At 36.3% G+C, this 27,575-nt stretch overlaps 1 protein-coding gene across 2 annotated transcripts in view; it reads left to right on the top strand.

The window, feature by feature from the left end:
* The window catches only part of ZFAND3 (zinc finger AN1-type containing 3), a 137,723-nt gene that overhangs the window by 25,295 nt on the left and 84,853 nt on the right, over positions 1–27,575 (top strand). For both annotated transcript variants that reach the window (XM_054062431.1, XM_054062432.1), the window contains exons 2-3: positions 5,788–5,828; positions 7,641–7,667. In XM_054062431.1, coding sequence (XP_053918406.1) covers positions 5,788–5,828; positions 7,641–7,667 — 68 coding nt within the window. The remainder of the gene's footprint in view (positions 1–5,787; positions 5,829–7,640; positions 7,668–27,575) is intronic.

Here is a 27,575-nt window from a genome sequence, read left to right on the forward strand (position 1 = left end):
TGGATAGAGTACAGGACATTGCTTTTATGGGATATTTGATTTCAGATTTTATTTCACTTAAGAATCTGTTTCTGAGTGTATGTGAACATTCTGTTTGCCAAGTTCTCTGCAAGTCCACCTGCATTTGACATGCTCCACTTCTGCTCTTTTATTTGAGATGAATTTGGCATTCATCATTATTGAAAAGTAACTGAGCTGCCTTAGTCTACAAATATGAACAGTTGTTTAAAGTGTCCAGAAAACCTTGCCTGTATGCCATTAGCAGGATCATAAATTAAGGAGGAATTATAAATATCAAATATGCAGCATATATGAAATCAGTGAGGCGAGTTCTGATCTAGAAAAGTCAAATGGCTTGCCTCAGAAGCTGCTGTGCAGGATATACGTAACTTTCAAAGGACGACTGAGGGTCTTATTAGCACAATCTAATTAACCTCCTTCCTGTACAAAGTGAAGTGTTGTATGCTCTAAGTGAATGATGAAAAGTCTAAGGGGAAATACAGAACTGGATCAGTTTTTCTTTTAATGCTAAATAATCCTTCTAGTCTTTTTGGATGAAAGTAAACATATGTGGGCTGTGGTTTTGCTTTTGCTGTGTGCCAGGATTCAACTTAGAGTGAATTCTTCAGCGGAGTCATAAACCTTTGAAAATTGCTTTATAATGGAAATGGTGATAGACCATTAACTACAGTAGCATAAATGCGTTGATTTAACTTATGTATAGTTGTCCAGAGTTGCTAAATATGTGAAACAGTATGTGCTGAATGTATAGGGAGGAGGCTTCCTTGTAGGTTTAACTAATCAAATACATTATTCATATCATATTAATGATTCTTCAAACATGTGGCTCCTGACTGTATTGGACAGGTATCATTCAGGGCCTTTGACATATTTGTATTGTAATGACATAGCGATCTCGCTCTGATTGCTGTACTGGAAGGGGACCAAGAAGCATTTAACATGATGCATTTAATCACCAACACAATTATAGTGCCACTGAAGCAGATATGTTTTCCTACTACGGAGTCATAGGAACTTCTGAATCGAAAAGAATCATTACTAGATTTGCTGGTAAACCTTGTTCCCAATAAAAATGCAGAATGTGGGATATTGCAATTGTACTTAATTAGCATCTGTGGCTTAGATATCTTTAAAGTAAAATATCTAATGCGTGCATGTTATACGAAATTATTTTTTTTCTCCAAATGCCCTTTTCTTCTGTCTTCAAAAGACAAATGAACAAAATTTATTTTCAAGAATGACAATTATTCTGGCTTGGTTTTCAAGCACTGAGAATATACACCCATGCTAGAATCATTAATTATTTTTACTGTAGCACAGCTGCATGATTCTTGCTGTTGGTCGGTATTTGCATTAATAATCCTAGTTCACTACTACCTTAAAAAGTGTAGGAGACGTAATATAGACAAAATTGAGCATTTTGTATTGCCCTTTGGCACTTTTGTGGATTTAAGCTAGTTGTTGGCATTCCTGGTTTGGTTTGTGTTTTGTTTTTCCTTTTTTTTTTTTTCTTAATTTCCTTTTGAAGAGGGGAATCGGGAACCTGGGAAGTGTCTGACAATCTGCTGGAAAACACAGGCTTTTGTTGCAAAACCTTGAATGTTCTTTGGGAATGCCTATATAAATTTCTTGGCAGAAAATTATTTTTGTGAGGGAGGCTGAGATCAAGCAGACTTCTGTATATTTCTTTTTAACTCTCTTTGAATGCACAAAATTTCCACATTATTTGTTCTTGAACCTTCAGATTGAGATTTGTCTTTCTTAGATTCTGACTATTCGGATCACCTATTGTATGTCTAACAGTCTTGTCTTTGAGGTTTATGGCTAGATGATCAACTTCATTCTCTAGATGTGGTTTCTTATTGATAAATTCATTTACTGGGAGAGGGGAAAGGAAAAAAAAACTTCCATTGACCATAGAGTGCAATACACATTGATTTGAATGGTACCCCGCAATAGTCCCTATGTCATTGTTACTACTTTCATGCTGTGTTGTTAGGGAGCCTTTTTTTCTTTGGCAGTGTAAGCATTTTTAATACCTACACTTGTTTGAGGCCAAGTCTTGGGGAGTTGTTGCATGCAATCATTCTGTACCCTCTGGGGTTTTCCAACTGACTTGAAGTATCATCTGCCTTTAACTTGCTCTGCCACTTGACCTTCCAAGTTTGCTTCACGTTGTGGTTTCTGATCTACATAATAATTCTATGTCACCCTTTATTTAAGTGGTTTCTTTTTGACAGATGGAAATACTTTCAAGTAGGGTTTAACTTTTATATTCTTCCTTGGAGATAATGCTGTTCTATTTGACTTGATTTATCCATACATATGAATGTCTCTCTGAATGCTAGCTTAAATTTTTTACAAGTGGAGATTGTAAATTACTAGTATAAAACTGGCTTTTTAGGGGTATTGTATGTTTAACGTGTATTGTAGCAATTCTGGATTAGGCGCTGTTAAGCATAAAGAGGACTTCTATGAGGGAGATATGGGCATTACCTTAATATATACTAGTTAAAAATCGTGGTGATTTGAAAACTGTTTCACAAGCATGTTGAATATCCCTGACCTAACTGTAACACAAAGATGTAGAAATGTTGGGTGTCAACCTCAAAACTTGCAATCTAAACCACACAATTCGTTGCTAGGACTGACTTTGAACTTTAGCTTTGTTGTGCCTGATTTACCTTTGCACTCATGATTTCACTGTATGCTCCTAGAAATCTGAAATGTATTACTTTCCGTAAAAGACACCTTCTCTAAATCAAGTTGGCTGCTGTGACCATCTCTTTTCTATGAAGTGGAAGGAAAGGAGGCTGTGACCAGGAGTATTTGATGATTTAGTGTTTAGGTGATTGAGTGTTTCAAATAAAACTGCCTCAAGAAGTAACAGATATTACAGATGTGTGATACATTTGAAAAGGATACTAGGAGCAAAGAAATTCTGTATTTTGGTGTTTCTAGCTGGCTGTATGAGTTTCTGGTGAATGCTGGTGACACTGGGAAGTATTTAATATACTCCAGCAATGTGGTTAACAAGATTTACATCACAGAGAAAGCAGCAATATGGAGGTTTGCCTAATTTTGAGTCTGGTGAGGGAACCCTTGCCTGCTATAAAGAGGAAATCCTAACCATGAGAGGAGGGATTTGCAGTGTAACGGGTGTCAAACATGCATTTTTCGTGACAGACATTGGCATGACTCTCAGATAATACCTAGGAAGTTTGATGTATGTAAACTGCTTAATGCATTTTCTTTATAAAGCACTTGCTCTTATTAAATATTGCACTTTCAAAAAGAGGCTGATTGTTGATCGGCAGTATTAACTCTGTCTCTAATAAAAAATGCCATTTTCTTAGTTCAGTTTAATGTTGATTGATCTGCAGTGACATACGTGACTGTGTAAAAGAAGCTGAAGCAGAAAAAATCCTGTCAAAGTTTTGATCCTTATCTTACAGAGCAGCTTCAGACAGACATGGGTACCTTAAAAAAAATCATATAAAAGGATCACAGAGAAAGTGATCCTTGAAACTGTAACAGTGAACTGAAGTCATTGAACTCACAAGGTCACTTGCCCAATAGTACTGTCCTTTCAGAAAATCTGGAGGGTTTTGTGTTATGAGTAAATGGCAGCCTTTTTTCCTCCCCCTCCCCCCCCCCGTATGTTGTCTGTGTGCGAGCATTTTCCTTTGTGGTTGTGCTGATAAGTAAATATTATATGAAGCTTTGGATTGATATTTAACAGCTGAGATGGTTGATAATGCCACTGAAAACATTTGTCATTGCCCGTTCCAATGTCATCAGTATGAACCACCTGAACTGTGCCTGCCTTTTTCTTTGCTGCTCCTGGGGTTTAATGGCTTTGCAGAGGAGCTCCTCCCTGGCATATTGAGCTGCTCCAGAGGTCTAACCCATAAGCAGTGAGTACTGAACTGCAGCACACTAATGCTGTAGGTGTTGACTCACCATGCTTTTTTAATTGCAGTTCTTTTCAAGGTAGATAATCTGTGCAGGCTGTCAACATAGATATCAAATCTTTGAGTATATACCAAGATGATGATGTATTTGTATGGCTACAAATGCTGTTTTTCTTTTCTTTTCCTGGGAATTAACTTTTCTCTTGTGCACATACTGTTTGCATTTAAAACTACCTTTCATGTGTCTGTGGCTCTTGCTATAGCTGGCAAACGCTTATATCCAATATCTGCAGTGAACTGTGTTCTTATAGAATTCTTGAGCCTGACGTAAACCAGCTTTAAAACATGCATGATTTGAAAAGCATTTGTAATTTTTTAATGTGACTAATACTAAGATATCATTGATCAAGTCTGGATAGACTTTGTTACTGGAAAATAGCTCAAAATACCCATTTGCAAACTCAGGGGTGGTAGTGGTGAATTCTGTAATTCTGATAGCTGTGTTCATTTGTGATATAATTGCTTTGAAAAACATGTCAAAATTCGTCTTGCAACAATAAGCAGTTTTGATTTTTATAATGTGTATATTGTAAGGTGCAGATCTCATCTCAAAATTCCATCCATGTTTGGCTGGAAATAGAAAACAACTGGTTTGTTAGTCTCAGTTGATTTTCTGTATGCATATTTCTAAAGATGAAGATACAATTCATTTGGCTACAGGTAGAGGCTACCCTGAGGAGGCAAAAAATCTTGTGGGCATGGACAGTTCTGATACAATCTTGCCTGGCAAGATGTACTTTCATAACTGGTCAGGATGGTGTTAATGCTTATCTGTAATGGTAGAGCTGATTCAGGAACACTGAACAAATCAAATATGGGGCAGTGTGCACAGAAACTGGGATGCTCTTAACCTAAAGACATTTCAACAAGTGAAGAGCTTTTGAGAATATTCTCCAGCTCACTTTCTAGAAGAGAATATTGTGATGTTAGAAGAGAACTTTTTGTAAACTTGGGGAAACTTATGCTCCCATTGTATACTGGTTCATGGTAGCCCTAGAGAGGTCTATATCCTCTTTTTTTTTCTTTTTTTTTCTTTTTTTTATGGGTCTACTGACTTTGTTTATGAGGGTGAACACTTGTGGCATAATTGCGCAAACACATTGGAGACATCTGGGAGGTGTAAGATATTGCTGTCATTCTCCAGCTGGTTTTCTCTCAGCTGAAGGTTACTGCCCGCAAAGTTGAGCCACACTAATGGATCATATGAACTATACTAGTCCATGTCGCTGCAAAGTCAGCCAGGTTATTTTAAATTACTTCTGGATGCAGCCAAAGGTGGTAATGAACAGCTTGATGTAATAACTTCTTAAAGACGTTTCTGCTAGACTTCCAAGAGCGCATCTGTGTCCTCATAAGTGCAATGCTTTAATCTGTCTATTGCTGTACTGTATTCAGGATTTGTCAGGACTGCAAAACCGTTGCCAAGGAGAGTCTGATATTCAAGTGGAATGTGTTGGCTCTTCCTGTTGATAGTTATTATCATATTGCAATAGAAAGATCTGAATGTAACTTATACCTTGAATGGTAAAGTAAGTTTATTTTCGAATGTGAGGTAAATGCGTGCAAGTCGTGTTTTGGAAGCTCTTTAAATTGGAAAGAGATTGCCATATGAAGTCTCTTCCCCCGTCCCTCTTCCTAGTTCAGCCACTTCCAGCCACTTATCTTTGATTCCTAGCCATTTAAGATGTTACCCTCTTTGTACCCTTGCTTCATTCCCCAAAAAACTTCCCTCTGTTGATTAGAATTATAATGAAATTTTTAGCTCTATTTTTTTTTTTTATTTTTGCCCCAGGTCCAGCAAGACTATGAATCTCTGTTCGAAATGCTTTGCTGGTAAGTGCAGTAAAAGGCTTTGTGTTTTTGTTAGATTATCAAAACCATATTATTGGCATCTCCTTCAGGAGTTGTGCATGAGTTTTTCTTCTCCAGTATGTATATGTAATCAGATTTTCCTCACTTTGGTGCTCTATTTATTTGCTAATCAAGAACTACTTGGGTAAATGTACCAATCAAACCTTGTTCTTGAAGTTATCGAATCCTGGAACACCCTTGAACTACAGAGTTCTGCTGTCAGCACAGCTCCTGTGCGGATGATGTGCTTTTCAAAATGCATAAGTTTGAACTATAATTTGGAATTTTGTAGGATTTATTTTGTAATAACCTCTGAAATACAGTATTGATAAAAAATGAAAAGTTGGTGTAGAAAACCCCTTGCTCCACTTCTTCTAAACCTACAGCCTTTGAACGTTAAATCATTAGTAGCTCATCAGTAGGCTAATTCTAATTGCTACATGTTGTTTTCTTATTGCAAGGTCATTTCTACTGTCTAAGATATTAGGAATTGCTATTGACCTTCTCCTGTTACTATTTTCTAGCTTTGCCCTTCTGGTTTTTTTTGGTTGTATTTAGTATTGTGAACTTATTTTTAATTATATTTAAAGGAATGTCATAGTTCAGCATTTGTAATACCTCCTAGAGGAACAGACAAAATATTCAGATTTTTTTAAAAAAAAGATTTTTTTACTTGTAGATGTCAGATCTTGGGTTCAGCATCACTTCATTAAACAAACATATGGACTATAAAGATTGTCAAAGGCTGTTCAGCAAAATGATGCATATATCTCTCCGGCTGATTTCTAAAGCCATGGATCGCTGGAAAGAGTGTATCAAACAAAGTGCAAGTCCTTTCTTATAGGACCCCTACTGGCCACTGTTAGAAACAAGCTTAGTACAACTGTTGTGTTCGTTAGTACTGTAAAAAATTTCTGTTTGCATACCTCAGAAATGTAGATTTTCTGATTCCAAGATGTCAGAATGGCCCATCCCTCATATTTGGGGTTTAACAGAGTATCTAAAACTTCACAGCCAGTAGGCCAGGTATTAAACAAAGCATCTATTATTTTGGTTTTACTGTGTTTTTTTTGTTTGATTGCTTTGTTTTGAACAAGAAGGAAAATTCGTCACTTCTATTCCATAATTCTTGTGAAAAGCCATTACCTGTGATGAAGTTCATTTTTCTATTGTAAAAACACAAGATGATATCTAAACACTTCTGTGATTTGGAGGGTAAGCTTAGCTTTTGAAAACGTCGAGATTTTCTTTATAATCTGTTTATTTTAATGAAATAAGACTTGAAGAGTTTGAGTAACTTAAAAAGCTACCACTAGTTGTAACAAAAGTAGGTATTGTGGAAAATGACAAATTTACTCTACCGTTTTAGATTTTTAACTACAATTCCCTCACCAAGTAGCATTAAAATAAGCAGTCTGTTTGAATAGTAAATAAAAACCTGTCATCAATCCCAGATAAGTCTTTTTTATTTTTTTTCTTTTTTCGTGTTACTGTAATATTTTAGCATGTTTTTTATATTGGGTTTCCAGCCACCGTATTGAAATAAAGATGTATGGTATTGTTTCTGTAAATTAAGCCACCGCAGATAGTAAAGTTTTAGGCAAATAAGCTGCTGAAAGATGCTTTTTCACCAGCCCAGGCACGCCAAAGATACTATGTGAAAAAAGTTGCTCTTATTTATCTTTTGATATGGCAAGTTATTAATTCAGATGTATTGAAGCAGATTTATATGCAAAGGAAAATTGAGAAGTATTATTTCTCTTGATCATCGTTTCCTTTCTCTTTTATTTTTAGAGAAAAGAAATCCACACAACGAGAAAGGTTAGTAACTTCATTAAATGGGTTGGTTTTTTAGAGGGGATCCAATCTTCTTGGTTTTTTTAAGTAATTTGAGACACACAGAGCAGCAATGCCCCTTGCATTTATGTAAGCATTATCTTTTTACATAAATTGGGAGAAGGGCAACAAATCAGCAAGAGATGAAAACATTGTTGGGTTTACATTGCAGTGTGAATTATTACACAGAAATTCAGACCTTCTGAATTATGTCTGAGTTTGTAAAGACATGATCATGAGCTCTTCTTTACTTCTGCCCTTCTTCTCCCCATCCCTGGTCATAATTTAATGTCTGTGATGGTTAATTAGCACAGAAATGGAGCAAAGGGCAATGGTTTGGGGCTGTCAGTTTGTCTTGACCAAATACTTGTGATTTCTACATTTATTATCAAGTTAAATTCACAGTATTTTCACTGCAATTTGTCCCCAGATTAAACAAACAGCAAAAGCAACAAGGTTATTTAGCAAGGAGAGTAGAATTCCTTGTTTCTGCTATCTTTGTACTTTTTTTTAATATTAAACATGGGAACACTTTTCACAGGTTATTATATAGATTAGGCTGCTCAGATATCTGTGGCAAGAGTAAGCTGGATACTGCATGGATATATGCAACCTTTTGCCCGCTGTGCTGACTTAGATCTAGAAGGTTCATTAAGCTCTTCTGTACAACCACAAATCTGCCGTTCATTTCCATAAAGGTTGATAAGTACCAGAGAGAAGCTTGAAGTTTGCTATCCTTTTCAGCCCTCTTTGACTCCTGTTCATCCCATCTGTCTGTTCTTAGGAGGAATACCTGTCCTGTTTTATTTAAGCCCCATAGAAGGAGCAGATTCTGAAATGTTCAAGAGCCTCTCTAAAATAATTTCACGTTAATTGTACTTCTGTGAAGTACTTTACAACATTGTCTCCTGTTCAGCACTGACCACGTGCTATCCGTGCCTCAGAGTCTCCAAATGCAGTACAAGTGTAATTCTACATATTAAGTTGCTTGAAATAAATTTGCTGTTCAGATGGTTAAGGCATACTTGCTTCAGACTTCTTGCAACACTCAGAATAGAAATGCAATAAAGTGTGGAGGGTTTTAATCAGAATATAGACTAGTAAGTGAAAAAATGCAAATTACAGCCAGTGCCTCCCCTAGTGACACCACATCTTTTGCTAATACTGCAACCTCTCTTCTTTCAATATGGTAAACGGTGAAATATGAATGATTAAAATAGAGAACAGTGATGAGTGAAATTTTTCAAAAGTATTCTTTATTAATCTATCTTTGCTCCCATTAGGTTTATGTAAGCTTTAATATCAACTTCAGGTCGGGACATTATTTGAGTACTTTTGAAAAGCCACTTTTACAAAATAGTCTCTTTCAGGCAGGAATTCTACAAACATTCACAAAACCACCGCGTGGTACCTCAAGAATTCAGTTTTAATTGAAACCTCAGGGAACAGTCACAGAACAAACTGTTACTGAGTAAGAACAAATATTTAAATACAGAAAACTGTAAAACTAGGCTTTCTACTTAAATCACCCAAAAAAGTGCAGTCTGCCTTCAATCCATTTGACTGTCAGTCTAGAAAGTTTGATTTGTGTTATAGTGCAATCAGCACTGGAAAGAGGGGTGCAGGAAATGGATTTCAGTTTGTTCAGTAGTATGTGAAGCTGAAGGTAAGTGCGGCACTGTATGGTTTGATGGAGAAATGCACTCAGAAAACTGGAAAAAGATTAATTGATGGTTAGGAGATTCATGGATTTGTGAATCAATTTCATAGCCCTTCTGTCTGAAGGTATAATTGAAACTTCTAGAGGTGGATGTCCATCTCTCTTCTTAATCGAGCTGTGCAATGTTTGTGTTCATGTTCTGTGAAGCAGTAGATCAGCATCACTGAATTTGAGAAAATATTTCAACACAAGAATTCTTTTGACTTTTAAGGGCCCCAAGTCTTAGTTGAGGGTTTTTCTTTTAAGTTTGAAATCAAAGACTTTTTTTATATACTGGTATTTTGCTGAGTAAAAATTATAGATTTTTAATCTCAATCTATCAGTCAGAAATCAGTATTGCTGGAACTATATAGGTATTGTCAATACACATGCTTGGCTCTATGCCACGTGATGAAATTTTTGCAGCTTCAGTAGTGTCTTTTATTCTCCTGAATTTGAGAGATCTGATAAGGGGAAAAGAATAAAATTAGACACTGATATCTTCTGTATTTCATCTGGTTCTAGAAGTATCAGATTATCTGCTGTTCTTTCTCTTTCCTGAACTCACTCGGATGGCTGACTGTAGAGTTATTTCATGGTTTTGTGCATCTTAACCCTGCTGCTTTGTTGAGCAGACCTTTATTTTCTCATGCCTAAGTCTCACACAGTTTTCAGAGCTTACAAAATTGGGGGGTTTATGTGACTCAGAGGCACTTGAATACACAAGTTCCTCTTCTCTCAGTCTTTGGAAACCTTAAGAGCTATTTAGAACAGTGTCTTGTCTGGCAGTAATAACGCCTACTGCAAGCATGAGCTGGCAAAAGTCAGTGTTGCTGCCTAAATAGATTTTGCTGTTAATCAACTGCTAACTTGATCCACAGTCAAGGTGTCCACTTGCTTACTGGAAATATTTTTGACAGGTGCATCTTGCATGTTGCTAGTTCAAATTTTATCTTTGCTGTATCCTACTGTATGGTAAACTATAAATTAAGCTTTATTGAGCCCTTCTCTTTTCATAAAGTTTTAATTCCTAAGTGAATGATTAAAAATCTGTTATGTTTGCTTTTTTATCCTTGTAAGTTCTGATCCACATTATACTGCCTTGCTGGAAAAGCAGCAGCATTTTCAAAAGTTTGAAAATAGCACTGAGTGCTAGTTTTCTTTTTTCTATACACAAAATGTTTCTTTTTCAGTATGAAATTCACTTTGTTGGCTCCTAGTGAAAATTGGTGCCTCAATTTGTTGCTGTATTCATGCCTATCTTTGTATTTTGAAGTGCATGGACTGCTCACTAGTGCTTGCTGGCTGCCACTTGAGAGTAGTCAAGTTTCATCTTCAACTTTTATTACGCAGGCTGGAAGCTAAGTAATTCTTTGGAAAATTGTATAGCTGGTTACAGTGGCAACAAAGGTATTCCTGATTTCTAGAGCACCTCCTAATAAGTAATGATAGCATTCCAGATGAAAGCATAGATATCGTTTGGCATACATTTAATTTCTTTTGCTCTATACCCAAGAAATTTTTAAAAGGGGAAGACCGGTAGGCAAGAACTATCTTAGCATAATTAGTAAACTTGAACAGCTGAGATAAATGCTAAGCTTGAGAAGACCATGGAATGAATTAAAAAAAGAGCAAAAGCCAACCAAACAAAAATGGATAAATTACTTTGGTGGGACTTCACTTATTAATAAGCTGGATTTTCACTGCTGACCCTGAAGATTTTTTTACTTTCCCATAGCGGGAAGGGGCAAGCACTGATGGAGGACAAACCAGTGAAGTATTTCTATTTATGTATAATCATTAGTGGAAGAAAGAGAATTTCTTTCGTAGCTGGCACTCAAATATTGTGTATTGAGGTAGGACAGGTTTTTCCTTTTCTTCTTTTCTACTTGGCTACTACTATGTTCAAATTAGTAGGGCTTTTTTCAGTCACACTTGAAGGTATCTTTTCACCCACACAGTCTAGGAAAATTAAATGCCTTCTTAATTAAGAACTTCAACATTTTACAGTCAATCAATCCTATCGGCAAACTACCCTGTAGAACTTTAGTGGCTGTTTCATTGGATTGCATGTTGCTAAATTCATTTGTTAAAAATATGAATTACACTCAAAATAAAAATGTGAATACTTCTCAGTACTGGCTACTTGAAAAGACTGCCAAATAGTCTTAATTTAATTTTTAACTCTGTTTTGACAGAACGTCACATATTTTTCCATGTATTTCTTTTTCTTGTCACAGGGGATTAACAAACCCATTGTAGAGGTTGTTCTACAAGCAAAGAAAAGAGCTCAACCCTTTTTGTTCTCAGACTTAAATTATTTTAGTTTTTTATAGCTCCGTTTTCTAGTATGTTTTCTTCTTTCTGGTAAAGCTGGTTTCTTTCTATTTTGTTAATATCTTGTTCACCTTCTAACTCATAACCTTTGCAAATGACTCATTGAAACACCAGCTGTAATTCAGTCTCTTGTGTATAGGTTCTCTGATGATGTAAAAAAGAAATGTTTAGAAATATGACTTAATTGCCATGATGTTTGCATATTGCCAGCATGAAAGCAGGATTACCTATTTAGAATGTGCAACCCACAGGTTTAATTTATTAAACTTCCTTGTAACTCTATTCTCCTATAAATGCATGCAGAAGATAAGAGAGGCAATGTTTTTCTTTTTTTTCCATTTAGCAATTTGCTTGAGTTATAGAAAAGTCTGTGCTCTGTTTTGTGTACTTGCTCATTTGGAAACCTTCTGTAGTTCATAGAGACACTAGTGATTTGTTCCTGAGCCTCCCTGTGGAGTTTGTTCCATATTACAATCTAATTCCATGTTCGTGTTGTGCACTCCTGAGCTGTTAATTTGTACGTTTCGATGCAGTTTGTTTCATCGTGTTTTTGTAATCCAAACTGAATGTAACGAGCTATGTGCTTTAGGGACCCAGCCTTGCCTTGCCAATTAGAACAAGTGGTTACTGAGAGAGAGCATGTTTTAAATAAAACATGGCACCTATGCATGGGTCCAGCAGCCTTCAGGGAATAAAAGGGGATATTTAACTCTTTCCCTCTGAGACGAGAGGTCACTAACGCTGAGCACATTTGAGCGACATTCAGCTCATTCCTTTGAGAATTATGATGCGGATTCATGTTTAATCTTTCAAATAAAATTTAGTTGTCATTGAGAGCTGTTATGTAGTAGTGCATGCAGAGTACTTGGCAATGCACAAGGATAGCTGTTGACCACATGTTTTCTAGAATTCTAGTCGTTAATGCCACATGAAAATTGCACAGGACTAACAGCTAACCTTTCTTTTTTCCATACTGCTTCCCAAGAGACGGAGGTAGGAAGAGGCTGCGTGGTAAAAAAGCTAGTTTCAAAACATGTTTTACAAGGGAAGGAACCTAAAAGAACTCTTATTTACTAAGAGTACTAAGTTTATGTGCTAGGTGACCATGAGGAAGGGCTCATTGTTATTCTGCCATTTAAAGGTCAGTGAGAAAAGCTAATTCCATAACAATTAGTATGTATAGTTGTTGCAGAAATTACCCAGCACTCTACTGGTCTTCACATTAGCTAAATTTCCTGGTAAGTCCAAGCAAGGTACTGAAACAATCTTAGAAGTTACCTCTACTTAGCATTTTTTTCTTGGCGTTCCAGCCCCAACATTTCCTTTCCTCTCTCTTCTTTCTAACTTGCACCTTCTACATGCTCGTGCATCTTCAAAGGGAAGAAGTTACTGTCCACCAGCAACCTTCAGGTAAAGGCTCTGTGAAGAATTGAGGTGAACAGTCATGGCAATTGACTCAGACAACATTTCAACACAAGCAAGGGAAAACCAAGAAAAACCTGCCTTTGAAAACCTTTTAGCTCAGCAGCTAGATATAAGGGAACTATAGCTGTTTGCTAAGGTGACTTAGGCTGTTAGGTAAGCACAGAACAAATGTAATCTGGATAACAGAACAAAATGTAACTGACTTTTCAATTGTCTGTCCATTTTATATGAAAGGAATGTTTTCTAGCAGCTAGACAACTAGCTAGGAACTCGAGACCTGATTTACTTTTCACAGTCAATGAGCATTTAATTGTGGTACTAGATAAGTCTTTTTTTTTTCTTTTTTTTTTGTCTTCCACTTCTGTTCCTTATTAGTTGTGAAGAAATTATAATATTTCCCTGCTTCACTGGAATGTTTATGAAGGTAAAATATATATGATGTTCAGTACAGTAGCGGTAGTTATCTAAGGAACCCTGTCTTGGAAAACTAAAGGTCATTTTGAGGAAAAATACCTGTTTTCCTCTTCAAATCAGCTTGAAGTAAGTGTGCTATTAGCACTTACTAGATTAAAATGCAAATTGGCTGTCTTCAAAGTCAGTCAGGGCCCTCAGGCTGAGTAAATTGCCCAGACTTCAGGATATAGGAGCTTGATCCTTTGGTTTTATGTAGTGCAAATTCATCTACCCCCAGCTCTAGCAGTGTTAGTGAAAATAAGTGTAGAAAATAAGTGTAGCAGAAAATAAGTGTAACAAATTAGTGTCGGATCTTATGGAGGAGGAAGGCAATTTTCTTTAACAAAATCTGCAATTAAGTTGATTTTGTCTATTTATGCTTTTGCACCCATATACTCAGAAGCCCAGAGATGCGTGTCCAAGTAGTCAGACCAACATTACCTGTAAACAACATAGAAAACAAGGAGTTCTGGCTGTTGAGCCCTCACCATGATGACAAACTGATTTTGTACTTGTCATTTGTACCCTTGAGAAATGGGTGCTGCAGAAGACATTTTGCTTCTTTGTTTTGTCTTAGGCAAAGTTCTAGAATTTCATTTCTCTCCGTTCCCATATATGGCTGCTTTACAGCTGCAGTTCTGTTCTTCATCTTCTTGACACTTTATCTTTAGTTCAGTTTGTTCTTAATTTGAATGAAGTCACATTGTGCTGTTGTAATTAATGCATAGTATTTCTTTTCAACCTTTTAATGCTGTTTCTTGTGAACCCTACAAACATTCTAGTCATTCTTTATTCATATCAGGCTTCATATATCTGTTAACAAATCTTGTATGTTCTCGCCGAGTTAGTTGCCAGGGGGCAAGCTGTTCATGCAGATTTAGTCAGTACAGCTATAACTTTGCCTCTTTTTTTTGTGATATTTAAAAAAAAAAACCAAAACCAAAGAACAATATTGTCTGTGAATGAGCTTACATGTGGTATTAATTAGGTGGAATGTGAAAAGTATAATTACTATCTTCTTCAGAAATACAGAAATGAGTGCTTTTTGTTGAATGAGAGAATTTTTAAGTCAACATTTAAGCCGTTGGACTAATTGGCAAACTTTGGGGAAGAAAAAAAATCACTCTTCTCTTGTGATCCCATCAAAATATAATTTAATTTTTAGTCAGCGAGAATAATAGTAGGTTTAAAATAGTTTCCAGCAGGAATCTGGCTTTAATCTTTATTTGTGAGTAGACCATAATGGAGTGGTAGGACAGGGAGCAGAAATCTTCTACTGCGGGTCAGTAGAAAAGGCCTTTCTTGAAAAGATATCCAAAATAACTGCATTGGTAGTAACTGAACTTGTAAGAGTTTGTTCCTTTCCTTTGCAGAAGGCATAAGGTCTTGACTGAATCTGTCACTGAAGATTTAGGAAATGACAAGACAGGTTATGGTGCAGTAATAATTAATGCAATTTACATGTGTGCGTTATACCTGTCTTTTAATTATGCTAAAAGGATCAAAGAGTACAAGAAAGTATAGGATCACTGGCCTAATCTCCTGGTTTAAATCAGAGATTATTAGGTATCATCTAGGTAAGATCTGTTTGCTGGAAATTCCTATTTTAAACAGATAACCTGTCCTGATGTCAAGTTACTGAGGGTTCTGCATGCATCATCGTGTGCTAGTATTGCTAACGAAAAACCTCCCTTACTATTAAGTAAGAAATAAGGTACACGTTTTTAATTGCAGCACTGTAGGGCTATTTTGACAGAATTGTACTCTCCTTCATTGTATTGAATAGGAAGCAATATAAGGCATTCTATCATGCCATGTATCTTCTTACTACAACATTAGCCCATTGACCTGAATAGAGAATAATTATTTTCTTTACAGAATTTCTTTAGAGAACTAATTAGCCCCCTAGTGCTTCAAGAAAGTAAGTAATTTACCATCTTGACATTTCTGTGAGACGAGGTGGTGGTATTCTTGTTCGTTATACATAGATAAGAATCTAAAGCACAAATGTCAAACATACACAGATGTTGTATATCAACCTTGATAAGCCTTGGGACAGTAGTCCTTTCTTAATCTCCCTCCCGCAAAGCATATAATTTTTATGATGCTTTAAATATTGGAAGTATCCCTTCCTTGATGGAACTGCAAGGGTATTGAATGCTTCTGCTACTGGGGACCCAAGAACATCCATTTGAACATCCTGAAAATAAGTATGAGTAGGAGGAACTTAGAAAAGTTTCACAGGAATTCTGTGGCAGAGACAGGGGGTAGAATTTAGTTGTCCCTGATTTCTCTTCAGACTTTTCCTGAGAGTTAAAACAAAGGCAAGAATCTGGTCTAGCAGAACAGAGCTTTGCTTTCCATAAAATACCAGTTGCACATTTTGATCTTTCGTTCTATCCATTAAGCAAGTTAAGGGTCCTCTAAAAGAGAAGATCTGTGATTGCTTGCATGCATTATGAAAATAATTTAAAATTAAAGAGGTCAGATCACAAGTGTCCAAAAATTATTACTTCAGACACTTCGTGATTTCAGGCTGCTTGATTTTTTCCAGCTTAGTGTAGGATTTTGCAATCCTGTAATGCTGCCCCATCCTTTTGGTATGAATAAATTCAGTTATGTGGAACTGTTGACTATTATGGGCCAAAGAATTTGGAAACCATGAGTCAGGAGTGTTGATTCTGAGCTGTTGGGCTGTATTCAGGTCACGAGTTGGACCTAAATATTTTGTCTCACTTGTAGTCAGAAGTGCTGAAGCTGAACAAACAGTCTAGTGATAGTCTCCTATAGAGTCTACCCTCTGATTTCTCTCTTCTGGCTGCAACAGGAAAAGCAAAATAGCTCTGGTAATGGGCTTCAGAGCATGATGCAAGGTTTTTCTCTCTCCTTTGCTTTAAGATAAATTTGGAAGGAGGCCTTGGTTTGTGTATTTTTAACTGCCAGTGTTACACACACTGTAGTTGTTTTTTACTTGAATAAGTGAACACATAAATTTCGTGCTGAGCAAGGTTAATAAACTTAGTGTATAAGGAGGAAACCTTGGAGCTTTCTAAACTTTGTTTTGTATTTATGTACACTTATATACATTTGCAGTTAAGCAAAATTGGTAGCATTTTTGTTTGATCTGTGTAACTAAATAACAGGAACTTTTATATTTTGGGAATGGGGTGTTTCTGCCCTGCTCTGTGGGAAAGGTCCCGTATAAATGGAGAACAAGTTACAGACAGGCAATATATGTTTGACAGGTTGTAAGCGTTAGAAATGGCCAAAAGTAAACTTGTACATCTCAAATACTTTAGGATTGCTCAAAGTGGGCTTAGTATTCCCTTGCTTCCAGTTAAATGCTCTTTATCGGAGGTGAAAGTTGTTTACAGTGAGCTAAATCAACAATAAAATATACATTTCTTCTTTGGTTAATTGTGTAAGTTTCAGGCTTTGCTTTCTTAAGCAAAGATGGGATATTTTCGCATTGTGTCTGTTTTTCCTTCAGTGTTGGAAAAAAAACCTTCCAACACTTTAGATGGTGTCTGTAGAGGTAAATACTGGAGTCTGGCTCATTTCTAGGATGAAAATGAAATATATTGTGCCATCTACCATTGCATTTTAGCAATGTTTAATGTAGTGTTACTGCTCTTAATAGACAAGCTTTTGTCCATCCATGCATCACTTCAAGTCTTTACTGTAAGTGATGTCTGCTGAAGAGCTCTGATCAGCAATTCAAAACATGGATCTTGACAACACTGGTTCCCTTTTCTCTCTCTTTTTTTTTTTTTTTTTTTTTTTTTATGAGAATCACTAGTTTTCTAGAGAAAACTGTGATAAATAATCCTAGAAATGCAGAAGCCTGTAATGGGTGTCAGCATCTGCACAGCTGACAAAGGTAAGTTAATGTTTAGAAATACCTCAACTGTTAGTCTTTATTTGCTACAATTTCTGGTAGTGTCTGTGGTAATTATTTTAAAAGAGTTAAAATCATTGTAGAGGGTTTTATTTAAGATCGTAGCAGTCATGTGTTTTGATAATCAGCACATGAAAATCATAACTTATGCATGACTGCTGCTGGTCAGAGGTAAGTAGGTGGGTTCCAATATGAATAACTTTTTTTTTTTTTTTAATTGGGCTCTTGGAACAACTGAACTGAAAAAGAAAAAAGTGTCTCTGAATCCGAAATTAAGGTGGCAGGTAATGTTGTCCAAATTGATATATCTGGTAGCTGTGGACAGCAGTAGGTCTGCACTGCATTTCAATCCATCTTTTTTCTTTCCTTTTCTTTTCTGTTTCTTTTTTCTTTCTTTGAAAATATCTTGGTGTGCCTCAGTTGGGGGAAAATACATAGGAATATTCATCAAACAGGTTTAGAAATGCAGACTGCTGGAAGCTTTTGTAACAGAACCTATTTTTCTCAGTGGTAACCAAAAGAGCTTTTTTGATGTAAAGGTCAGATTTCGTGTATTTGTTCCCACTTGAGCTCTTTTTGACAGAATGAACGCTATTTTGCCCTTGATATATGAGATATTTACTGTGAGTTAGTGCTGCATAAACATCTGACATTGTGAGCAGCATTGTGTGCTGCTGACCATGCCCTAGTAAATGGTGAAAGGAATTTTAAGGTATTTATTGGGGCCTTTTCTGTTGGTACTGTAGAAAAGTACAAAAAGTCCATTTATGGGAGAGCAAAGTAGTTGTTTTATTTTTTATAATACTTTAACCTGATTTCTCTTTCGCACACCGAGCTGCAATAAGTAACTCCCTATAGAGAGAGAATGAATTGTCAGTTGTGATTCTTTTCATACACACACCTGAGCCTGAGAAATTAAATCCTGCCTTAACGTACATGAAAGGAAAACTTATGACTCACTCTTGACGTCTGAAGATGTTGTCAGTAGGACTTGACAGTGTGTCCTTTCAGGAGACTTCAGAAAATGATCGAGTACTAAACATTGGATTCTATTATGGCAGCTTGTTCAAATTAGAGTGTACCTGCTTTTTTTAAAAAAGAATATAAGTTAAGCAGATAAATTTATTGGTAGGATAACACGTAAATTATATAAATTCAAGTTGAAAATGATTCCTGTGAAGAACAGGAACAGTTTGTAACTCTTTCTGTACTCTAGTAAAACTGAGACCTGAACTTTATAATGGTTACTTCATGGACTTCATAAGGGTTTATTTAGGGAGAAAAAACTTTCAAACCGTTCTAGAGGTTTCAAAATTTGAAACAGATTTTTAATATATTTATCTATATAAATGTGTGTGAGGGTGCCATTTCAAGGCTTGCATTTTAAGCAGAAGTCTTGCATCTTGGCAGATGGTGCTTGAGTAATGCCAGCTTAAATGCTCTCGTCTCCATAGTTTTTTAAAATATTGTTCTTCAGTAGAAAAATACTGAAATTCTTTATCAATTTTGTTTTCCTACAGCGTTGTTCCATAACAGTCAGGAATAAAGTAAAGATCTCTTAATCTGGGCCATATTTGTTGTGTGTCTACATATTTAGTGGGGAAGTAAGCTAAAATCTTGGTCTGTTTCTATAAACGTATACACATGTACATACCCGTTCTGTATTTTTACAAGTATATGCGTTCTCTTGATATGTCTTCTATATTTTATGTAAGTGCTCTGAATTGACTTCTACTCCAAATTTTATCTTAAATATTTCCCATTATGAAGTTACTTCACTTTTTTTAACTTTAAGTTTTCACAGTCCCAATGAAAATAATCCTTCAGGAATTGAAAGACCTCAGTGATGTGCCAAGTCCCATGTACTTTTGAGTCAACTAGGTTTTACCTGCTAGATGCTACAAAGGAGCAGGAGAGGCATGACGTGTTAGAAATCACTGACCTCAGCACTTGTATGGAAATACTAACCTACCTCTTGTTAGAGTAACCTCTTCTGGAAGTGCAGGGAAACTATTTTATTAGTTTGGTTTATTTTAATGATTAACATGAAATTGTTGAACGTAAGAGTGACAATTAGCTTTAATCTTTAAACAGGGGTTTTGGGAAGGAATGTCATGCAGGATGTGACAATCTGAATGGATCTTTTTTACTAATGGTAGTAACACCTCTAAATAAATATGCAGCATGTCCTAAACACAAAAAAGAAATTAATTCAAAAGCTTTAGATTTTTATTTAACTAAGTGATCAATTTCTAATTCCTGTATTTGTGAACTTTCCATTAAATTCCAATTTCCATTCATTCCTAAACTATGAATAGACAAATAGGCTAGCAAGCAAGAAATGTCCAACGAAACAGGACAAATACTAAGCTTAATTATTTTGTAAATGCAGGTAGATATGCCTTATTTTTTTAGTTATGAAAAACAAGTGCTTAATTTCAGGTTTAGACGTGAACAGTGACGGATAATCAGTCTTTAAACTTGATTACTGATTTATAAAATATTTTGGTTTAAATCAGTCTTTCATGAATAGAAAGAATAACATTTACCGTACAAGAATAACGTTCAATAAGTTTAAAATCTGACAATTCTTTCTATACCTACTAGGTTAGAACCAGTTCCTTCCATTTCTCCTTTCCTAGTGAAATTCTAAGGAATCTAGGACCTGAGAACTAAAGAAAAGCATAAGCAAATATGAAATTGTATTACTGAGTGGGTGAAGAAATCCTGTATTCTGTTTTGCATTCGCTACCAAGACTGAGACTGAATACCTGTAGAATGCATATAAGCATGCAAGGGTTGAGATGTTTTCTGGTTTCTGCCCAACCTTCCTTTTTGCTTAGCCTAAAAGAATTCAGTGTGCTTCAGCTTTTACACTCTCAGAGGAAGCCTTTTAGAACTCAGCTTTGCACGTGCCTGGTCACCTACTGACCAATCTGGTTCCCTGTTCTCTGAAAGGCTGAGGGTTGGGTGCGGGGGGAGAAGTTACAGTGGCATGGAATTTAGTATATACAAAACCTTCACGTTTTTTTGTGCTTTGTATTAGAGAATTCTTGTTCCCTTTTATATTGTGTCTTTTACTGCGTATAGCAGGTCTGTGTACTAGTAAGAACATAGGCCCCTTTACAAAACACTAATTCATGCGTAACTGGATTAGCAAAGGGAGAATTTCCTGAGTTTTGACTGTACCGCAGCTTCCAGTTGGAGTGTGGTTGAGTGAAACTAGTAGCAAATTACTGTCATGCCTCTTTTGGTCCTATTCTGGCTCTCTAGGTACATACAGCGTTCTTTGCTAAAACCTTTCTATAGTACTATTTAGTATAGTTTATTAAATAGAGGCTCAATGTTGAATTTTGTGGTTAACTGCAACTCATTTTCTGCCCTTTGCTCAAGGGAAAGCAAGTAGGAAGCTTCTTGCCTTTTCCCAGTTTTACTGCTCATCAGGGAAACTAAAACTATAAAAGTTGGGGTTTTTTTCTGCTATATAAGTTTGTGCAGCATGTTATTAAGAATCTTTCAGTTGTGCCCTGGTCTATTAGCAGGAATATACAGTGGTACAAGAATGAATTTGTTAAAAATTTTATGTCTTCATGACTTATTGTCGAAGGTTATCCTGCTGCAGTGTTATTAAGTCATTTTTCATCTCCTCTTAAATTAACGTTGATGTTCTATTACTGTATTTGTTCTTGTCTACAGATTGGAACATAAAAAAATCTTATTGCTGGAATATTAAAAATAATTGTTTGATTAGCAGTACCTTGGTTGAAGTGGAATTCTTGTAGAAAATCATAAAGTAAGATCAATCTCTGCTTTAGATTTGCTTTCATTTATGGAAACGTGGTTTGTAGCATTCAGGGCCCCAGATGAATGCAGGAGGTAAGGATGAGTTGAAATCACAGTGAGACAGAGCAGACTGCAGAAGAAGAGGGATTTGTGTCCATCCAGACTGGTATTGCAAAGGATAGTAACTCTTCAGAGAGTTCTGCTTTTTGTGAGCATTCTGATGCCTTTTCAGTAACTGTCTCATGACATTGTTTGCTATTTGTTGATTTGAATTTCATATGATGTACAGAGAGGTGGGAAAGCTGTTTGAAATTAAATGTCAATCCTGGTGGCTGGAGTGTTTTGTTTGCTTTGAACAGAACGTTTTTGCAGAAGTGGGTGTGGGTTTGGAGCAGGCATTTTACAAATGCTTTCATTATAGATTTTTGTTCCAATTCAACTTGGGCTGAACCTAAGTAGAACTTACTGCTAAGGAATTTCTTTTAACCTACAGAAGACAAATTGGCTCATAATCCTATTTCTTTTTAACATTTTTATAAAATTTTCAGTGTCCAGTTGAAACATTTCATTTTAACAAAGAGATGGATCCAGAGAGAGAGAGAGCTGGAGTGCCCACCATAACCAATACAGAGATTGGAGTTGGGCAAGTGGAAAGAAATTTTGGTTTGCTTTTAAGAAAATTTCACCACTGCACTTGGAGACTTGCAGTCCTACAGACAAAGCTTAAGCATAAAGTAGGTGAGCTGGTATTTGACAGAAGTGGTGGAGCACAGAGGTCTGCCAAGAGGGGTGATCTGTACAAGGAAAACACTTTCACAAAAAAAAAGATTAATGGCAAATAATTCACTAATTAACATCCCTGTACAGAAGCATTACATTTTCTGAGAGATAGTTTTAAAATTGGTCATTTCAGAACCTGTTATATTCATTAGGGAAGTGAAGATTTGTATTTATTGTTCTATATTTGCTTTGTTTCAGTTAGTTGGTTTTTTTATCTTAATGGGGTGGCCAGCAGCATGTGATAGCTGAAGAAGAAGAAAGTTATCTTAAGTTTTTTTCTGTGGAAGGATTGTGTTTTTCCAGGCATTTTTGTAGTGCCTTTTCTTCCACTTGATCTCCTGCAGAGTGGCAACGGAGTCATGAGGTGTATATTTTTAACACATTTGATTAAAGTTAATGTCTTTGAATTATGTTCTTCTGGCTCAGATATAAAGATAAAACAAATATAAGTTAAATTTCCATAGGTTTGTACCTAAAACATTTTAAATGGGTGCAAACTGCTGGTTAAACTAGAGTCATGCGCTGGACGGAGAGGTAGGTTCAGGTATGAAAGTTAGAGTTAGAGTTGGCTTCTTTCTTATGACCCATGTTGCTGAAATTTAGATCATGAAGGCATAGTTGGAGACTTTTCTTCCAAAAGTCTGAAATCTTTCATCTGGTGGGACTGAGTCTTCCTGTAATGGCATTTATAAAGAAGAAAGCTTTGGTTTGTCAGAAGCCATAAATTAGTAAAGCAAAACCAGTTTGATCACCTAGTCTGTCTGCAGACAGTAATGATTCCTGATCTGCTTTTGGCATATGATGTGGGCTACAGAAAATTGCACTGAGATTAAAAGGTAAATAAGTGAATGTAATTGCTTCATCTTTACAAAGAACAAAGGAAAAATGCTCATTTTTGCAGTATTTACCAAATGAGATACTAAGAGGAACTGAAATTCATATACTTAAAATCTGAGTATTGCATACAAGAAAATAGCATTTTCCTCTATTTTCATGTCAGAGTTGTTGCATTTGGTCTGTATTTGATGCTACAGACTTCTAGAGTTTGTAAAATAAAAACATTAGATTCGTACATATGTTAGCTTACCAAAATAGTGCAGGACATGAGAGTGGGATTTCTAGGATTAAAATAAATGAGGGTAACACTGATATTTTATCTTTTTTTTTCATTTTTTTAATCTTTCTCCTTCCTTCTGAGAATGAAGACCTTCACAGGATGCTGGACATAGTTTGACTCCTGATAGACTGAGGTGTACCTTACTCTGGAACTGCTTTATTTTTTTCTGTATTTTTTTTTTAAGTATTCTTACAGCACTGTCAGTCTAACTTAGCTTCTCCTACCTTGGCCTTATAGGCTACAGCTCCTGCCTTAGCTGTACTCATCATTGGTCCCAACTCACAACAGACCATTATTATTTTTGGGGGATTATTTAAGATGCATATGATAGTTGAAATTATTCAATTTGATCTACAGAAATGCGCAGAAGAAAATGGTAAATCTGTTTGAACAGAAAAAAATGAAGGGTTCTTTGTCATGTCCCTCTCCTGTCGCTGTTGTCGTGCCCCCCACACATGATCTTTTTTTGGTTTTTTGTTTTCTGGTTTGATTCAGAAGGTGAGTGGTAGATACACATCTTTCAGTGTGGTAATATCTTACAGAATGCAGTAAAAGAAGGTTAAAGGAAAGCATCTGTATCTCTGATAGCTTTCTGAGAAGCAGTTTTAATCCCTGGGGTGTGATACATTGCCTGTCTGGTATGATCAGTGGTGAGCTTTCCTTAGAAATCAGGCATTTTGTGGAAGCCTCTTTAAATACTTGAAATCAAACCCACAGTGCTCAAGAATTGTAAAACCAATATTATTAAGTTTCTCTAAGAAGCAGATGTGTGTTAGAACATTAAGCAGCATGCTCCTAGTGTTTTTCACTGTGAGAAAATAAGTGAAACATTAACAGTTTTATTCTTCATTAACATGGTAAGTAATTTGTGATAATGCTCCTCCCTTCCCCCCGTTGTCATGTTCCATGTAGGTATAAATGATAAATAGGAGCTGCATTTTTGAAGGAGTTTTCTGCATCTGTGCCGTCTGGTGCTTAAATTAATTGGGCCTTTTCTTTTAATGTTTATAATGAGGTTTCAAAACTGTTTTATTTTCTGATCATGGCTTTAGGGTGTGGTCATGCTTTTCAAGGGCATGTAGCGGTAGGGGTATGGCTCTAACTTGTAAGGGGTTAGAATTAGATTAGACATTAGGAAGAAATTCTTCACGATGAGACTGGTGAGACACTGGCACAGATTGCCCAGGGAAGCTGTGGAGGCCCCATCCCTGAGAGTATCCAAGCCTAGGTGGATGGCGCCTTGGGCAGCCTGATCTGGTAGGAGGTGTCCCTGCCTGTGGCAGGGGGGTTAGAACTGAATGGTATTTAAGATCCTTTCCAACCCAAGCTATTCTATGATTCTATGAAATGTACTAGGTTCTGTGTAGAGTGAATTTTTTTTTTCTGTGTGTATGCTTATTACTTTTCCAAAGGAACTGAAAATTAATCTTAACTCTAACCTGGCAATATTGTATGTGTGTGGTATTGGATTCTTCCACAATTAAAAATCTAGAGTATAGTTAAGTTACTAGGTACTGACAGATTGTGAAAGGTGTAGTAGCTAACTGGAAGAAGATCCATAGAGAAACTGTGCTCACCTTTGAAAATTTGGAGTATGTATTTTTTGGTTTTGTTCAGCAGCTTGTGTCTGACTGCCTAGTACAGTTGGGGGAATCACAGCTGTAGCTTCTCTTTTGCCTGTAGCCAGTGCAATGCCTATGCAGAGCTCCATCCGTAGGGCAGAAGAGAGAGAGAGAGGGATGTGAAGTAAAGAGAAAAGTTAGAGAATTCACATTGAATTTTAGGATTCAGTTTAAACATCTTGACAAAAATCTGAGTTGCTATTTATTTACAGTATGCCAGTCAAATTTCTTGAAAGCGCTAAATCGTAGTGCTGCACTCACTTACATAGGGTTGGCAGCTGGTCTGGAAAATTGTGCTACTCTTTTGGAACCCATCAAGGCTATTCAGTAATTAGTAAATTTAAAAATAATTGAATCTTCACGAGTTGGTGGTACCCTGTGATGAAAAGTACACTGGTGATGAAAAGTTATTTGCAAGCCTGAAAATTCTTTACTGCCTAGTGCTCTGTCATCGTAATAAATCTCCTAGATGACTTTCAGTAAAACCAATGATGAAAACTGGATGCTAATTTCAATTTCATTTTATGATAACAGTAGTGTTTATGGAATTTTATTGTGTGGCTTTTCTACTGTTTAGGCAGTTGGCTTTGTAGTTTCCATGTGCTTCAGTCAAAAATAGAGCTCTGTACTGTACAAATAAAAGTGGTGATTGACAGTATGAGCTCAAGTGTGAGAGCCAGGAGACTGGCAGTGCGCTGGGAAGGCAGAGGCCACAGGTAGAAGGAACACGCAGGCAAGCCTCTCACAGTGGGAAAAGTCCTGTACTACTTAAAATTCTTCATTCCACATCAATGACAAAAAGTTCCATGCGTAATAAAATTCTGACTGTTTGATTTTGAGGTGAGTTATTGATTTTTTTTTTAATATATTTTATTTTAAAGTAGTATTTTTAGATAACTAATTAATCAAAGCTGTGTTTGAACTTTAAAGAGAAAACATTTGTAGAAGAAATTTTTACATAGTTCTTGTCCACTGTGGAGCATAACTAACTGAATTATGTTTCCTTTGGGGGTTCAGAGGCGTAGAATGGCCTTCCTTAACATTGAAGGGAGAGAAGGGGACAGGTGCTTCTGCAGAGCTCAGCCTGTGGGGTCATCTTGCTTTTCATTGTGTAGTTCACAATGTTGTGCTTTTCATTGGTGTAGTTCAGTGACCATTTATCTTCTCTTAGATTGTGATCCTGAACAAGTGGCGTGGAGGAGGGAAATACTTCAATGAATGAACTGTGTGGAAAAAGGAGAAGATTCTTTTTGAAAGCATGAATTCTGTTTCCTTTTTCAAGGTGGAGCTCATATGGGCTTTTAAGGGGAGTTTCCTGTGTGGTACAGGCAAGCAAGATGAATTTTGATTGCAAATGTGTATTGGGTTTGGAATACCACCTTACAAAAAGCTGCCTCTTTATGAACGGAGGTAGTATCTTCTCTCTTCCTGTTTAACTTCTGCTGTTACAGAGGAACAGTTCATGAAAAATATGAGTGCAAATCAAAGCAAGGCACAGAATTCATCAAAGACTCTGCAATGGGTGCAGGATCTTTACTCATGAGGTAAAATCAGGAATACTGTGAGCAAAATCAGCTAATGCTGCTGGAGTGTATAGGCATGTCCACATCAGTTTTTTTTTTTTCTTTTTCTCGATCAGATAGCCCCATATAAAGCATATTTTTGATTCATTAAAGTAAGCTCCTTTAAGAAGGAATGTTTCCTTACTTGCTTTCTAAACGGTCCTTCACTCAGTAAGTGTTCATCAAAGCAAAGACTTTCAAAGAAACGGGAGTGCAAGACTCAGTATAGGTGGTATTGGGGAAGGGTGTTCTGCCTGCAGCTGTAAGCAGCATGCTTGTCCTGTGAAACCCTGAGGTTGTAATAGCTTCTGAAAACTCTGATGGCAGCAAACCATTGAATCTGTTGCCTATTTTTTCTTCTTGGGGCATAATGTGTTGGTTTTAATTCTGAGAGCAGCTTTTTTCCAAAGATATTTGGCATGATATGACGTGTTAGATGTCTTATTTAAATGTAAAGTGGTATTAGACTGTTGTGGCTGACTTAGGAGAGATAAGGGGTAAGGAATAAGGAAGTGTATGCTGTATGTAGGCACATATTATTTATATTGTTTCTCTCGCAGTTATATACGGAAGGTTTTCAAATCCTTTTTTCCCCCTTTGTTTTGGCTACGTTTCTATAGAAATAAGTGACAGTTATCCCAGTTTCAATAGAAGGAGGGAATATTCCTCATTTCAAGTTTCATTCCTTGATTGAAGATACTCTCCTTCCTAGGAGTAAGTACTGGCACATTTTCTTCTTGTTACCCGTCATTGTGCTTTGCAGCAGTGAGAATGTTTTATCAGTAAAATGCATTTTCATCTGCTTCCTAACTTATAGAATCATGCAGTCATTGCAGCTAGAAAAGACCTTTAAGACCATAGAGTCCCAACTGTTAACCTAAGCCTGCCGAGTGAACATTTGACAGAGTAACAGAATGTGTTTATCCTTCACCCCATATTGGAATTCTGGATGGACTTTTGCAAGAGCACATTCTCTACGCATGTTCTCTTCTATGTGTAAATACATCATTTTATTTTATTTTATTTTATTTTATTTTATTTTATTTTATTTTATTTTATTTTATTTTATTTTTTGTTTTATTTTTTTCCCCTGGTGAAAGGCTCATCAAACATGTTTAAAAAGGGAGAGGAAAATGCATTGATCATGGCCTGAAATGTATCCTCTACTACATCAACAGTTCTAAGTAAAAAAATCTGTCTTGCTGCTAGTGAAATAA

This window comes from Cuculus canorus, chromosome 3, assembly GCF_017976375.1.
Source record: "Cuculus canorus isolate bCucCan1 chromosome 3, bCucCan1.pri, whole genome shotgun sequence".
Lineage (NCBI taxonomy): Eukaryota > Metazoa > Chordata > Aves > Cuculiformes > Cuculidae > Cuculus > Cuculus canorus.